At 46.2% G+C, this 15961-nt stretch overlaps 1 protein-coding gene across 3 annotated transcripts in view; it reads right to left on the bottom strand.

Moving 5' to 3' along the window:
• Positions 1–15711, bottom strand: part of LOC144174552 (uncharacterized) — a 39164-nt gene extending 23453 nt beyond the window's left edge. For 2 of the 3 annotated variants that reach the window (XM_077703314.1, XM_077703312.1), the window contains exons 1-8: positions 15499–15711; positions 12553–12611; positions 12406–12459; positions 11620–11661; positions 8220–8273; positions 7965–8015; positions 4289–5554; positions 3427–3777 (exon numbers count right to left, since the gene is read on the bottom strand). In XM_077703314.1, coding sequence (XP_077559440.1) covers positions 3427–3777; positions 4289–5554; positions 7965–8015; positions 8220–8273; positions 11620–11661; positions 12406–12459; positions 12553–12611; positions 15499–15569 — 1948 coding nt within the window. In that variant the 5' untranslated portion in view covers positions 15570–15711. The remainder of the gene's footprint in view (positions 1–3426; positions 3778–4288; positions 5555–7964; positions 8016–8219; positions 8274–11619; positions 11662–12405; positions 12460–12552; positions 12612–15498) is intronic. The other variant, XM_077703313.1, reaches the window with a different exon arrangement.
• Between the last annotated feature and the right edge of the window lie 250 nt (positions 15712–15961).

Below are 15961 nucleotides of genomic sequence, written 5' to 3'. Positions count from 1 at the left end.
ATGCACTCACGGCTACGCAAACTTATTGGATGCTTGTAAGATTGGGAATGGTCTACATTGACACGAGTGCTTTTTGCAGCGCTCTGCGCCTGGCTCCGCGCGATTTGAGTAGGAATAAAATTACAGTTGAACCCCTTTATAAGAGACACGTACCGGGGAGCAGTTTCTGTCTCTTATACGAGATGTCTCTTATAAGCAGGGTACCATGTTTTCACTTACTAATCAGACCCTAGTTCAATGTGGGCACCCTATGACTAAAACAATCTCAAAAGAATGCTACAGCATGTTTCAAAAGATTCATTCTAATATATGTTTGGCCCCCAGAATTTATGAAACAGTTCTGAATCTTTGTTTGCTTCATGACTGTATTTACACTGTATATTTTACAACCGATTCTGCAAGCTTTTTTTTCTTTCCTCGTTTGTGGAAGATGAATCGTACATGTTGAGTTCACAAGCCTGATGAATAGGCGGAGCGCACACCTTCTTCCACTGTGTGCTCAGGCTATTCATTATGCTTGCAGGACTCAACATCTGCGATGCTTTTTGATTGGGAGCTATGCCAGTGGGAGAACCCGCATGTGCGATCGCGCTCCATCCAATGGATGGCAGTAAGCTTCAACCACTTCTGTAAGCTGCATTTCCATTGGCAGGGCATCTCATCGTCATTTCATAGCTGACTGAACCACTGTGTGTTTGCTGAAGTTATAATAAATAGCGACTGCAGGCGTCTGTCGTCCACCTGTGCTTCCAGGATGGAAGCAACTGCAATTAGTGACTGGTGGCACTGCGTCTGAAGTTAAAATGTCTATTACAAGCGAGATTATTGATTAAAGTTCAAGGATGACTTGTCCCTTATAACCAATCTTCTACATCCGATGTCTGTTATAAAAGAGGTCGATTTAATGGGAAAGATAGGGCAGCCAACCATGTGGGTCAATAGTGTCTCTTATACCCATTTGTCTCTTACATCAGTGTCTCTTATAACGAGGTTCAGCTGTATTAGCAATATTATTATTTATTTCTTCCCCTTTAAATTATCTTCGCTGGTTTCAATGACTACGGTTTGCACGCCAGCCTTAGCGCTGGGATACGTCGATATGTGTGTTTTAAATAGAAAGGCACCTGCATACGAGATGGATTACCGTGTAGCCGTAGAAATGTTGCGGTAGTTTACACTTTCTGTAACCGTGAGCTTTGTGCCTTCGGTTTTGGTGAGCGACACTGTGACAGCATGGTAGCCTGAAAACCGAAGTGTAAATCCCATATTTCTTGTGGTTATTTCATCAAGAGCCAAAGTTATTCACCAACTCAACATCCCAAGCTACAAACCATCCACCATCCCTCCTCCCCTTCCCGTTTTACCCCCTGCGTAGAATAAAGGCTGGCACCGATAGTTAAAAAAGCTGGCAGCGTTAACGCCAGTCGGTGTTTTTTTAATTCTTAAGTATTCTTTACAGAGTACCTAAAAATCGTGTAATGCCTGGTGAAGACACCAAAAACGCGCGATTAGTTGCCTCAAATATGGGTGCATCAGCCCGAGTCCTCCAGCACAGACACATTTCCGACACGCTGGACAAAGTTTAGATTTGGAGAGGGGGGGCATGGAAGTTCAAAATTAAACAGCAATATCACCTAGCCCCCCGTCTAATGATTATGATGGTTGAACACAAAGCTTTCTTCCTGAAAAATCGAATGGGAAATGCTCAAAGTCAAAGACTCTGCGATCAAAAGACCAAACTGCGTGCTGGTCAAATTCGACGCTCAACTAGTCAAATTTTAAAACCAGAAGGTAACCAAAGAAACCCATACGATAGAGCTTTGCGATAAACCCTCATCGTCGTTACACGAAGGTGTGCATGATTTTTCAAGTGTAGGTGGCAGCTTGTAAACCGACCGCAGCATTCAGTTGTGAAGCTGATTACAGGTTTCGGGCACCCTCCTGTCTTGCGTCGTTCAGCCACGCAGGAATTGGTTTTTGAAAAACTATTTACCAACTAGACAGCAACCATTGCAATTCTTGTAAAGCAATGCTTCTCCACGACAAGCAATAACGTTCTACTATCGTGCGGTATTTATTCTATCAACGATTCCCGATCACTGTAGTAAGAACATTTCTGTGAAATTAAACACGTTTCAGCCGTAGGTAATGAAGTTACGGAAGCGTCGTCCATCGCAATTTCTGTTTTGAGGTAAATCTTAGAAGACACCCCCCAACTTTGTCTTTCGCTTGTGCACGACGTTGACGCCGTTTCGCCATCAACTGCCCAAGGCCAGCGCCGCAGCATTCATAGGTCGGTTGCACACACCGGCTTTGTGGGAGCATTTAGCTGCAGTATACTCCTCGATACGCGAAACTGCATGGAGGCATTAAAAAATTGCATGAAGCAACAAACTTTCACTTCCAGTTTGACTTCCAGCTTGGCGCATTGCGCGTCGTCTGCTATTTGTAAATACTGAGTATGGGCGTAAATCACACACATGGCATGCCTCGTAAAGGTCACATCCACGCTCAAGATTTACCGATCTGAAAAATGCACGTGGGGTTACGTACGCTTTGCAAGCCACACCGCAGAAAAACGACAGAAAGCCATGCAGAGTTACGCTGCGCTGACCGCCACCGGCATTCCACTGACGAGCGGTTCGCCATGGGCGGCGCTGTTCGCTCAAGCGACAGTGGCGCCATACAACGGCCGCCCGGTCCCTATACCCCCTCCCCTCCCGAAGGGTCGGTTTTTTTTTCGGGGAAAGGTGGCAACCCTAGCCCTAAAAGATGTTTTTTTTTAACGAAAAAAAAAGCAAGAAGTATTTAAAAACTTTCAAATTTTGCGCCACAGTGACGTGTTATGAGCAAGAATGACGTCATACGGGCCAACAACAAAACATAATTTTCAGTGCGTTAACTGCACGTTAGTATTCAAGGGATGCGGTCAAATGGAACTAGAGGCCCCATAGGGACGTCCAGTCATGTGTCGTTGCGACAGGTCAGTTAGGTGGCCTCCAATTGCACAAACAAGTTTCCGTGACGTCATAGAAAAGTTGCGGGAAACTGGCTAGGGAGTCGCGACTGCTTCACACGTTTTCTTTAATATCTCCGCTATTTGTGCGAAGATTGCGATGATATTAATATCATTGTTATCGGGACTAAGCAGTCTTCCTAATAAACCCAACTTGTATTCTGTCTTCATGGCTCCTTTAAAGAAGACATCAGTATTGTGTCATGTAGGAGACCTTTGCATAAGACGCCCTTTAGTGCAGCACAGGGCCTTTCGTCCAAATGACCTCCAGCATTCCCACGTGTCAAGAGGTATAAACCCTTTCCCACCCATAAACCATAATACGTAACATGAGTGAATGGTTTACGGAGAGACAGCAGCGCATCGAGAGACCAGCATGCCAAGAAGAAGCTAAATACTGCCCCACCAACCTAGCGACAGGCCCGTAGACGTGGTGCTGGTCTGGCCGAAGACTGCCATCCCCGGCGCCGCTGCCGTCGTCAACGGGGTGCTTCCAAATAGGCCAGCAGTGGTGGTGGTGGCGGTGGTGGGTGCACCGGTTGTGGACGCTGTCGTGGCCGCAGGCGTGGCCCCAAAGCCAACCGCAGTGGGAAGCAGGCTACTCGAGGTGACTGCAGCCGTCATGTGCGTGGACGAGGGAGCGGTGCTGCCAGCCAAAGACGGCGCCGCAGCCGTCGAAGCTGGGACAGTCATGGACGCCGTGGTGGTGCTCGTAGTAAGTGTAGCTGGGGTCTGCCCTGGCACTGATGATGCTGTGAATGCTGCATGGGGGAGACGACAAAAACCGTAGGCCATGCTGACGAGGTGATCACAACAGCTTTCCTGTTTACACTCCTGCACTTGTAAGCAAGAATGACGAAAGGTATCGCACATTTGCAATGCACAGGCAGTGCTATAACCTAATCACATCCCGTTCATCACAGCTTCACTTTGAAGACAACTGTGAAGTACCATTATCAAGAAATGAAACAGCTAAAGGATGAAGAACACAAACGACACAGACATACGCCGGCTTGCAAATGTATATTCAAGTAGATGCAACCCAACTACTTATACATTAAACATGCTTTCATATAAACCGTAGTGTGCCATGTTTAAGCAACAAAGAGCACAGGCTTGTTACTTTAGAGCTTGAGGGTTAAGGATAAAAAAATGCAGCAAATTCTGGCAAATTAAAAAAACCAATGGCTATCAGATTTTCTCCACTACACTGTCCATTGCATCGCAGCACCTCCACACCTCACAGAGTGGTGCCCACGCGTGATGACTTACTGGGAATGCTCATGCTGGGTGCCGTCACGGTAGCTGTTGCGGTAGGGGCGGCTGCCCCGAAGCTTATGGTGGCCGATGGGGTAGTGCTGAATGCCGGAGCTGAGGTGGATGCGGGCACTCCAAACTGAAACCCCCCGGCCGCAGGTGCCGCTGCACTCGTCGAAGGCACTGTCGTCGGCATCGGGGCAGCTTGGCCAAACCCTCCAAACACTGCCGGCCCGGGGGTGGCAGTAGTGGTGGCAGCTGCACTTGTCGGCGCAGCAGCAGCAGTGGTGGTGGCGGAAGTCCCAAAGCCAGGCAAAGCCGTCGTTGGAGCAGACGTCTGCAGCGACCCAAAACCCCCAAATGTGGCAGTAGCAGCCGTAGTTGCAGTAGTCCCTCCCGTTCCGCCTACTCCAAAGCCTGTTGGCGCAGTGCCGGTCACCGTCGCTGTGGCACCAATGTTGCCAAAACTAGGCAGGGATGGAGTGGTGGTGGTGGTGCCAGTGCCAAAGCCAGCGGCAAACCCTGTTGGGGCTGCTGAGGTCGTGGCCGTGGGTGCTCCGAAACCAGCAAACCCGGCTGGTTGTGCCGCAGTTGTAGCCGTTGGTGCCCCAAAGCCACCAAATCCAGCTGGTGCGGCTGTGGTCGTAACCGTTGGTGTACCAAAGCCACCAAACCCGGCTGGTGCAGCTGCAGTTGTGGCCGCAGGCATTCCAAAGCCTCCGAAACCAGCTGGTGCCGTAGAAGTTGTGGCGGCGGGTGCCCCGAAGCCCGCAAACCCAGACGGTGCGACGGAAGCTGCAGTTGTGGCGGTTCCAAAGCCACCAAAGCCAGCTGGAGCGGCCGAAGTGGCGGTAGCAGGGGTTCCGAAGCCGCCAAATGTAGCTGGTGTGGTTGCGGCTGCCAGCGTCCCGAAGCCGCCAAATCCACCTGGCGCGGCCGCAGTTGTGGCTGCTGGAGCTCCAAAGCCGCCAAAAGTGGCTGGCGCGGCTGTGGTGGTGGCCGCAGTTGTTCCAAAGCCAGTGAAGCCTGTTGACGTTGCAGCCGCAGGGGCGGTGCTACCGAATCCGCCAAAGCCGCCCGCCGGTGCTGCGGCTGCTGGGGTGGCCATGGTGGTCGAGCCGAAGCCCCCAAATGCAGTGGGTTGTGTAGTCGTGGTGCCAAAGCCGCCAAAGGCAGACGGCGCTGCTGACGTCACCGCAGTGGATCCGAACGGGCTGCCAAAGGCCGACGGAGCAGGCGTGGCAGCTGCCGCTGTAGGCTGTGCGCCAAATGCAAATCCAGCTGCAAAGGAAGGATCCCTTATGTGGCCACATGCTTTCATTGGTAACCTGCAGTGTAATGAAGCAGTTACCAAAGGCAGTTCAACGTGCCCCGCCACACCACACTCCATGCAACCTTACCTTTACTGTGCAGATGTGGCAATGTAGCCATGCTTGGAAGCTAGCAGGGAAGCTCAGGGCACAGTGATTGGGTAAGTTGGGCACAGTGCATGTTTATCAACACGCAGCATATTCAACTCACCCAGATTTCCTGAACAGTGTCCTAACCCTTCAGCCTATTTTTGCATGTCAGCTATTCTTATTACAGCACTTGTGAGTGCAGCAACCTGTAAGTTCTTTCTTTCTGCTGCACCTTCTATTTTTCTAACTCTTCTCACATGTGGTGCTGCTGAGTTCTTAACACTTTACTGCCCACACCTGTATATTCAAATCGACAGTAGTTTACCGACACTTTCAAGTTCAAATTTTGACGTTTTCTTATTCAAGTTTGGTTCGTTCCGAGCGCGCTCTGAGAGCTGGCGCCATCTACTGTGTAGTAGAGACTCTTACATCCTCTTTGCATTTTTTTTTATTTTTTTTTTTGAGCAGCGTCATTTTTTTTAAGTGCTGTCGGAGTCTTGTGATGGGCGCTCTGAAGATAGGGCGATGATATCGACATTGCGCGCTACTGCGCCGTAGAAACGCTGCTTTTCTGTGATTTGGACAAGCTCACACACGAATTTTTGGATAACATTTGCAGCATTGACTTCGGAACAAATTGCAGTCATCGGATTTCGGTATGGAAAGCGAAAATGCGTAAAACCAGCCCAGACCTCATACCCCTGCTTAAAACACAAGCCCCCAAAAATGCAAAAGTGTCCAAACTGTATATTATGCCACAAACAAAAAATAGTGGAGCAGTAAACCAATCTTTTTCTGCAATGCATGTGTGGCCAACCTATGTTTCACACGTTCGAGGAAGTACTTTCCCCAGTCGCAAGAAACCCACTAGGGCTGAATGTTTCCTTTTTGTAAGTCAGGAAATTTTACAGTTAGGCATTTCTTATTAGCAGGAGTCTTACACTGCTAGTATGTGTATAAAATGCATATCTTCAATTTTTTGTTTTTTCTGTGTGAAGCAACACTGACGTCTCTGCTTATTTTTTGTTTGTCACAAAATTTTTCTGTGCAGCTCGTTGTTTTTTTTCACGTAAATACCCTGTTCGAAACAATTGCCATTGCAAAGGAAATCTCCCCTACTATATTTAGATACTATACACTTATATTTTACATATTTTTTTCAACCGGGAAAATGAATTATTTACTATACTACCCAAAATCACTGCTTTTCCCGTGGGCAGGAAAGTGTTAAAGCACAGAATCAGAAGGCAATGCATGCAAGATACTGATTTCCACAACTTCACCATCACAGCGCTACATACAAATGACCATTACTTTACAACTGAAAATTAAATGCTGCCCAAAATACCAGTCAATGCAAATCATAGATGCACAAATACTGCTTGGCGCCCTTTCACGAAATGCCACCAGTTCAGCTGTGCAGCTTAACCTCAGAATATGGAGTATGTCCACTTCCTTTTGAAGCAGCCAGCAAGCTTCTTTTAAACACACTGGCTGGATTTCTCTAACCGATACGTGTGCACCGAGATCCTGTATTGGTGGCAGAAATTGGTTTCAGGTAACGAAACTGAGCTAAAATTATGCCCTTTCCTGGCTGAATTAACCAGACAACGGAAGAAGGAGAAAAAATTGTCGCAGTTTGCACTAGTGATGCATGGCTGGAGAAACAGCAGAGCTGGCGGCCCCTCTCCCTCCGTCGGGGACCCGGCTGTGGCACCGCACATGGATTTCTGAACTTGCCGCTGAGAGCAGGCCTGAATCATTTCGTCCGCAGGCTTTCACATCTCTCCCAAAATGGACCGTGTCAGCATGCAGCAGAACCCGAGGCAACCGGCTTCGCAAACTCAGCGTCAGAGCTCCCCACTTCAGGAGCGAACGCACGTGAAATTCGAGGAGAACAGCACATGAGAGATCATGCCACGAACGCTGGGCAGAGTGTTCTCGAAGGTCGAGCTGGCCAACGCGAGGCACTCCTCAAGAGGCACACGCTCCCCTGCGCTCGGTATTTTTGCTTGGTATTTTTTTCTGCGAGCTCCCCTTTGTCTAACTGGCGGCTACTTTCTTGCAACACAATTTTACATAAGCAAATTTTCTAAGCTGCTTTTTCTTCGCATTTTATTCCCAAGAAGTGGATGTGAGCAGAAAACCTCTAGGAAGCTTGACGCCCTTTCGCTTCTTCTTTTCCTTTGTCTTAACAAGCTTTTGGTTAAACACAAATTAATGTGAAAAAAAAAAAAAAAAGCCCGTTACAAGCTTGGCCCATTCACGTGTGGCTAGACAGAGCCCTTTACCTGTCTGTGGAGCTGTTGTGGAGCCTGCGATGGCAAAGGGCTGGGCAACACCTGTAAAAGAAAAGCAGCAGTAACCACATGTGTTCTGAAAAAAAATCTATTCAACATGCACCTTAGTTAGCACAAAACCATGCGTGACAATATAAAAACACAAGGGGCATCAGTGAGTATTATATTGGCAGAAAACAACACATAATTATTGTTATTGCTTGCACAAAAAATGTTAGTACAACAAGAGGGATAACTGCAACATACCAACTTGTGGTGCGCCAGCTGATGGTGCACCAAATGAAGTTGGCTGTGCGAAGGCTTAAACGAAAAGCGAAGAAAGAACAGATTCTGTGAGCAGGAGCAAATGAGGAATACCCGTGTGTACAATACACAACATGCCCCCAAAAGTACCTCACTGTTTATTGCACAGGCAACATCAACGGCCATTCTAGTGAGCACTTGTGGACTTGTAAAGGCACCTTGGCTTTGGTGAAACCCTCTTGGAATAAGCAGTACATTCTATTTATCGCATAAAGCAATGGGCTAGTACTGAGCTATACCATACCAGATATGAGAAGTACAACAATTCTGTTAATGAATTTGGAAATTGCCTTGGCACTACTCTGATAGTGCCACTATGCCCTGCAACAAAGCTTTGAACAATTCTACTTCTTTAGCCATACAACAAAAACAAGGTCAGATTCTTGATAACAAGAACTGGTAGAGCAGAAGCACCGGTACATAAAAGTGGATTGAGAACCCGCCGAAACTGAAAATCATTACAATTATCACCTTGAGGGGAAACTTAAATGTGACTTCAAGACACCAGAGAATCTGCAAGTTTGAACACTCATTAAGAAAAATAAACCACCTCTTCATGCAAGTTCCAAACAGTGTTTGGGGATGGGAATAAAGCTGAAGTCTTTTCCTTGCTTGGTAGAGTCCTCAGAGTTGATACCACGGGGCTTTCCGGCATCATTTAGAACGCTTACTATGGACTTTAAGCTTTGACACTTCTCGTGTACTCTCAAAAGAACTCTTAGCGGGCATTTTTCTGCTTTGCATGAACCATATATGACAAGCGTGGCTGCCAAACAAAGCCATTCACCGCAGGAGAGCTAATGAAACCAGAATTGAAACCACTTTTTGAGTCATTTAGCACTAACTGGAGTTGAAAAACACTACAATCAAGCCCCCTTCTCCAGGAGAGAGCGTGCAGCTTTCGTCGCGCTGTCCTCAATCGAGTTGAGACAGAACAATAATGCGCAATTTCTCATCGCGCGTAGTTTCGGTGATAGTGAACGGATCTTCGTAATTCTTGTGGCAGGAGATTGCTGGGACAAGACTTTACTCCAAAATATATTCCAAGTAGTCGATGGTAAGTGCTGCAGGGTCCCTTTAATGTCTTCTCTTTTCTCTTCAATCAAAAGATTCACTGATGCTATATATATTCATTTTTAACGTCCGCCTTTCCTGTTCAATCAATACATTCACTGAGCAGATGTTTCAAGAGTCACGTGATGAACAACAGAATGAGAACAGAAGCTCTCGAAAGAACACATAGAATATTTCCTTTACCGTGAACTCTCATAAGTCCCAAACAATTATAAACGTACAGGTATAATTCAAGCCATGCTGATATTCTCAAGGAGCCAAGCCACAGCACAGGTGGTGGTTGCGATGGTTATTGCAGGTTCGGCAAAGTCGCATGTCTGTTACCTCCTTGTTTACATCATGGCGGCAAGTAGCGTGTCGGCCTTCCATGGCTCCGCTCTTCTGTGGACAGTAATTTGCATCTGATAGAACAAGTTTTTTGCTCCGTCACGTAGAGCTGTCTGCCCGAACAAAGTTTTGCACGCAGACCAACAGTGGCCGAAGCTGTGTGTGTGTTGTGGTTGCATTTGCTTCGCGATGAAACGCGATGGCATGCTCCTGCAGGTAGACTGTGCTTACTACGCTGAAATTATCACTAGCGACGATTCAACATCGCACCGGGTATGCAGAGTGTGCACGAGTTTTTTCGCAAAACCTTCTCGGCTCGCGCCGGGGTAAAGCGACTTGTTTGCACCCGTACACCGCAAGAAGCGAGTGCTACCTTTACAATGAACAGGAGACAATCGATCGCCTGTAAATTTCACACTTCAGCCTCAAAGCGCATGCCGTGACAATGTGTTTGTTCGAAACCATTTCTTGGTTGTAGGGTTGCCACCTTTCCCCGAAAAAAAAACCCGGCTCTTCGGAAGGGGGGGGGGGGGGGGGGGGGGGGGGCGTGGTATATAGAATGTTTAAATTGTGTTGAAAAAGGAGGCCATGTTTTGGACATGCAGTGCCATTTATTCTAGCGTTTTCTTAGAGAGAAATCAGCAGAAAGTTTGTACTGAAAGTGACTGAGAGCATGGTAATTGCTCTATGTGCTTCACTGAATAGTAACCTCAATTGCCGACCGTGGCGGCAGCATTTCGTTGTTTTGTTCCTCCCTTACGTCCCCCTCCATCTCAGGTAGCGCGCTCGTACGCGTATTTTCTCCGCTCGCGTGTCTTTGTGCAGCTTGTCGACACATATTTGTCGTCTTCGCTGTTGAACTGACGCTTATAAAACGCAAAGACGGACATAATCACAGCATGAGGGCCAAAAAACCGGCCAATGACGGCCGGTTTTGAGCACGGACCGGTAACTGGCCCGCTGTTTAAAAAACCGGCGGGGCCGGTCCAAAACCGGGCAGGTGGCAACCCTACTTGGTTGTCTTGAAGTTGAATGCGTCAAACCGGGTCTTTTGATTCAGGGCGTCGTGTGCTGCTATGTTTCTACTACGGTGCGTACTTAGGCAAAATGATATTTGTATCACGTGATGCACGTTTTTAATTCCATACTGGCACCAAGGCATTTGTTAGTAGTGGTTTGGGTGCTCGTAAAAGCTCTGGGCACACTTCTGGCAGATCGGCTGATAAACAACTCGTCTTTCAACAAACATTCAACGAATGGCGCAATAAACATTACCATATCGCGAAGGGAAATATTTAGCATTGCACGCTGTTACAAGTTATACTAACGGACAGCACCACGTTGTTAAGCCGAGTGTATTGGAGCAACTAAAACCCAACCATCTATAACAACAATGCAAATCAAAACAGCATCTCTGTCGTCGTTCTCACTGTGGTTGCGCTGTCCTCTAGAAGTTTTGTAGGTAAAGTAAAAGGCCGCGCGGCACATTCACATTGTTTAACCACCATCTCACGTCCCATGCGGCACCAAGATTGATGCACAGAGTGCAGGCAACGGAAGTGTGGGGCAAGTAACTTGTTTTGTCCTATGTGCTGAGTGCGCAACCAGTGGCTTCTGTGGCCACGATGGTTCACTCGGTAGGTTTTAGTTTTCCTGCTAGACAACACCGCTGTCTCACTCACTTCCGGCAACCGTTGACGTCACACGAAACATCATAAAAAGGCGCGAGGAATGAAATGCGTTTGTCCATTGCGAAATTCCAGGTAATTGAAGCATCTTTTGCCGTCGAATAAACACCGAGAGAGCTTCGGGGCGGTTGAACTTTCGTTTGAGCCAAACTCGCTATTCGCCTTCAGTGTCCTTTCAATAAGGCCACAAAGCTCGTTTTAGCTTTAGAGCCCCAAACAAAACAAAAAATTAAGAAAAATGCCACAGCACTCACCAGATTGTGTGCTTGGTGTACCAAATGAGAAAGGGGCCTGGGCTATTTTATTGAACACACACACACACACACAAAAAAAAAAAAGAAAAGAAAAAGAAAAGATTAATGAGACACAAAAAGCACTGAGTAGCGAAAGGCTGCAGGGCCAGTGTAACTACTGCCATGCCTCACATTACTCAAGTAAACACAACTGTGAAATACCACATTTTTCGAGGTACATTTATGTTCGTGTGGTTAAATAAGCTCAAATTCAAACTTCGTTCCTGTTGATTGGTCAGAACTCCGAGGACAAATACCGATCTATCCCCTTGCTGCCCTTCTACTTGGGTGTGGGTAAGAGGGGGGGTGCACTGATAAGTACTGAACACCCAAGAAGATCCCTAAAAAACAAAGGCGGATTAGGAAGTGGATCGCCGGCCCAAAGGAAATTTTCACTTCTGTGATTCACTGCTCTGACGTACTGCTTTTAACAAATATTTTAATGCAAATCAGTGGCCACTAAAGATGCCTTAGGAAAAGCTGTTTGGTATGAGTACCAACAAAGATTACATCCTTATCCTCCCTTGCTAGTCGCTAGCTCAACTTTATACGCAAGTAGTTCATCCAACTTTTTGAAGGTGCAGATAATTTTTGTGCGTTTACTTCGCATTAAATGTCATTGCAAAATAAATTGCACAAAAGTACTACTCAGGCCACATTTGATATACTTAAGCACTTTAATATGCTAGGTGGGAAAAAAAAAAAAAAACAGAAAAAAAGGGTGGAGGGGTGGCTGGCTTTTGTTACCTGCTGGAGCTGCAGTAGCTGCCGGTTGCCCAAATGAAAAAGGCTGCACAACACCTGAGGGAGACAACAAATGCATTGACGTAGCACAGCATCATTTTTACAACGAGCACAATTATGCAAAACACCCACAGTTGCAAATTCTCATACCTGTTGGCACCGTCGAGGTCCCGAATGTTGGTTGGGTGGCTCCAGCAGTGGTTTGAGCACTGCATGTGTGAACAACAAAGAGCAAGTAAATTCCCAGCTGACAAGCATACCATTTTCCATTAGTTGCTATTCCAAGTTACCCACTATTTGAATCCTAGCGTTGCCTGCACTGGTCAGTGCTGTCTACACTTTGAGTAACCTTGGCCTTTTAGGAGTACTGACATGAAATTTTCGTGTTACCTTCTTTCCACTGCTATGGGTGCCTACCAGCCCACTAATCATAGAATGAATCATTGGGTGGCCAATCACAGAGTAAATAATTATTTGTAGCCTTGTTTACTCGTGTCAGCTTCAGTTTTGATTAGAACACACAGGCGGCCAGACGGGCCGTGGCTGCATGCGTCCCGGCAGCATGACGTCAGTCCCAAAACTGCGATGTGATGCACACTGCGAAAAAGCGTGCGCCAACGGCAGCAAGCGGTTTGGCTATGTCATGGGAGCCCTGACGCCGGCAGTTTGGGGCCAGGAGGAGCAGATGGCGTCACGCTCATGCCAATGTCGAAAGCATATCCGTTCTGAGCTTTCTCATATGTGCGAAGATTAAAATTGATTCAAAATATGTTATACTAAACGGATAGGGTTGAAAATTACTGAAAGATATTTGCCCATACAGAGGAAGCTATTTACATAGTTATGTCAGCTTTGAAATTTCGTGCCCGTACTCGCACATTCCCGTTTTTGTCGTGTTTTAATGGGCACTTCATTCGATGTCCTCATCTGATGTCCTCATCTGTCAGCAAACCACACTTCACTGCGCTCAAATCTACAACGATGTAGTAAGCAAAGAATATGCTTTCCGAAACGTCTGGCCATAGGAGTTTTAGGTTGGTCTTACTTGATTTTACCTTTTATTTGTTCTCATTTGCTTTTGGAAGGTAATAGAGCCTCTTGTGCAGGCAGCTGGTGCTTCCCTCTAGCACTGTGCTAGGCGTCAAGCCGCCGATGGGGTGATGCGTAGTTTGAATTATCCGTGACAACAGCCATTTGTGTTTGAATTAATGGCTTATTATTACACAGGCTTCTATGGACCTTCACTGGACCAAATCCTACAGTTTGAATTATCTGTAAGTTCGAATGACTGAAGTTCGAATTAACGATCTTTCATTGCATCTTTTTCGTAATGTTGAAAGCTGCTTTGCTTGCACCGTTTTGAAAGCTAAGCCGTGAACTATTATCAGACAATGATGACAAGAAGGGCTCCTCTGACTAACCAATTCACCAATGTGCAGCCGAAACTGCTGGACCAAGGCTCTTGGAAGTCTGGAAGTACATCTTATCATGACCTAGGGGCTTAGTAAGGCTGGACGTTTGGGAATTACAGTTATTAGAGAGTAAATGCCGGTAAATTGTGTATTCACGAGTTCCTAATTGTCTTGTGGGCTGCTTCAGACACTGTGCTGATTTGTCCTATACATGCAACCCATGCAAATGTCTAAAAAAATGTTTCGGGTTCCACTAACCAATCTCTATGGAATAAATCTGAATTTATGGTATACTGCGTGTTTTTATGGATTCTTCATAATATGTTTAGTCCATTGATATACAGGGTGTTGTGACGATAATTGGAACACTTTAAAAACTTTTCCTGAGCGAACCGCCGCTCTGTTCGCTCTCAAAATTGCCACGAAGGTCGCATTTTGTGGTCTGTTTTGTTTGACACTGGGAACACCGACGGTACTTACCTGGTTTTCTGAAAATAAATAAAAACAATTTTCGCCTGTGGAAAAATGGCGACTGATTTGGACGTGCGAAGCAGCACAAGTTGATGTTGGAACGACGGAACCACCTGGGGTATGCAGAGCGAAACGCCCGTTTTGGATTCACGGTAGGAAGGAGCCAAATGGTGCAGCAGACGATCAGAAAATGCACCTAGAAATGAGCTAGCAGACTATCAGAAAACCCGGCTTTCGGGCTCACACGTCCAAATCATCCGCCATTTTCCCATAGGCGAAAATCGTTTTTATTTATTTTCAGAATAACAAGGTAAGTACCGTCGTTGTTCCCGGTGTCAAACAAAATAAACCACAAAATGCGACCTTCGTGTGAAGTTTCAGCGCGAACAGAGCGGCGGTTCACTCAAGAAAAATTTTAGAAGTGTTCCAATTATCGTCGCAACATCCTGTATGAAGCTTGTTTGCTGATTCCTGGAAATTAAGCCTTAAGTGAGTAAACAGAGCTAAAATGTTTTTGTTTTCTTTCCACCATTCCTCACTGAGATATCAAGCTCAGATATCAAACTGGTTTTTGCTGATATAGGTAACAAATACAAACCCCTAAAAACTACTTCACAGGGTTTCGCCCTAATCAAACACTACTGGGGGCGAATTGGTATTCGACGTAAAATCCGTGTTTTTACACACTCCTCAATATGTGTTAGGCCGATTGATATATCTTATTAGTTTTAGCTAACAAATGCTAAAAAACCTACTTCGGGATTTTGTGCCAATAAAACCTGTAAAACGGCGAGCGAGATTGTTTAAACCACACACCCAACGACGTCAAAATGACAAGATGCAAATCAACGTCCAGCCCAAATTGGCGGACCTACTTATTTGACATTTCACATTCCTAAAGCTGCATTGTATTTAATTACACCCTTATGTGAGTGTAAAAGGCAAAAAAAAATATGGTTCTTTTCTTCATTGTTAAAAAACCGGCCCTCAGATTCATGTTTAATTTTTAGACCGGAGCAAGTAAACTGCTAGACCACAATGCGGGCAGCACACTTTAGTGGACAGCTAAGCTTGGGGCGCTCTCTCACAACTGCACATCTCCCGCGTGACATCACGCATGCTTTCTAAGTCTTCTGATACAGCTACAACAAAGCTACAACTAAAAGGCAGGTCAAGCTTTGATGTTTACTAGTGAACGAACTCATGTACTTACTTCTGATTGAAAACGAAAGGCGAGGTCTGCGTTTGTGGCGTGCCAAACGTGAAGTTTCTAGTAGGGTCCATTTTCTTGCGGTTGTTGACGACGCAGTACCAGGCTTTCAAAAGGCAATTTCACATTCAGATATGAATTTTCATGCAAACTAAACGTTTGCTACGATGAAACTTGCTCAACCATTACATCCGAACAGCCGCCATTTCCAAACAAGACTCCTGATGCGCCTGTCGCGCCTGTGTTGGTGTACTACAAAAAAAATATATAAAATTAAATAGGTCCTTAAAGAATAAAAAGAACAAATACGCAAAAATAAATCTTTGCAGCAGCATCTTTGGAAACGATAGTAGACTAATGATGCTGTTGACCGGCGTTTTTCCGCTTCCCTCATAGTCACCGTCATCAGCGCCATTGCACATTCAAACGACTTGCGCGGTTACAGGTTACAGTGATTACAGCTCCG

The sequence above is a fragment of the Haemaphysalis longicornis genome, unplaced genomic scaffold (genome assembly GCF_048455015.1).
Source record: "Haemaphysalis longicornis isolate Haplotype H1 unplaced genomic scaffold, Haemaphysalis longicornis Haplotype H1 scaffold_3, whole genome shotgun sequence".
Lineage (NCBI taxonomy): Eukaryota > Metazoa > Arthropoda > Arachnida > Ixodida > Ixodidae > Haemaphysalis > Haemaphysalis longicornis.
The sequence above is the reverse complement of the archived record's forward strand: the minus strand, read 5'-3'. Positions and strand labels throughout refer to the sequence as shown.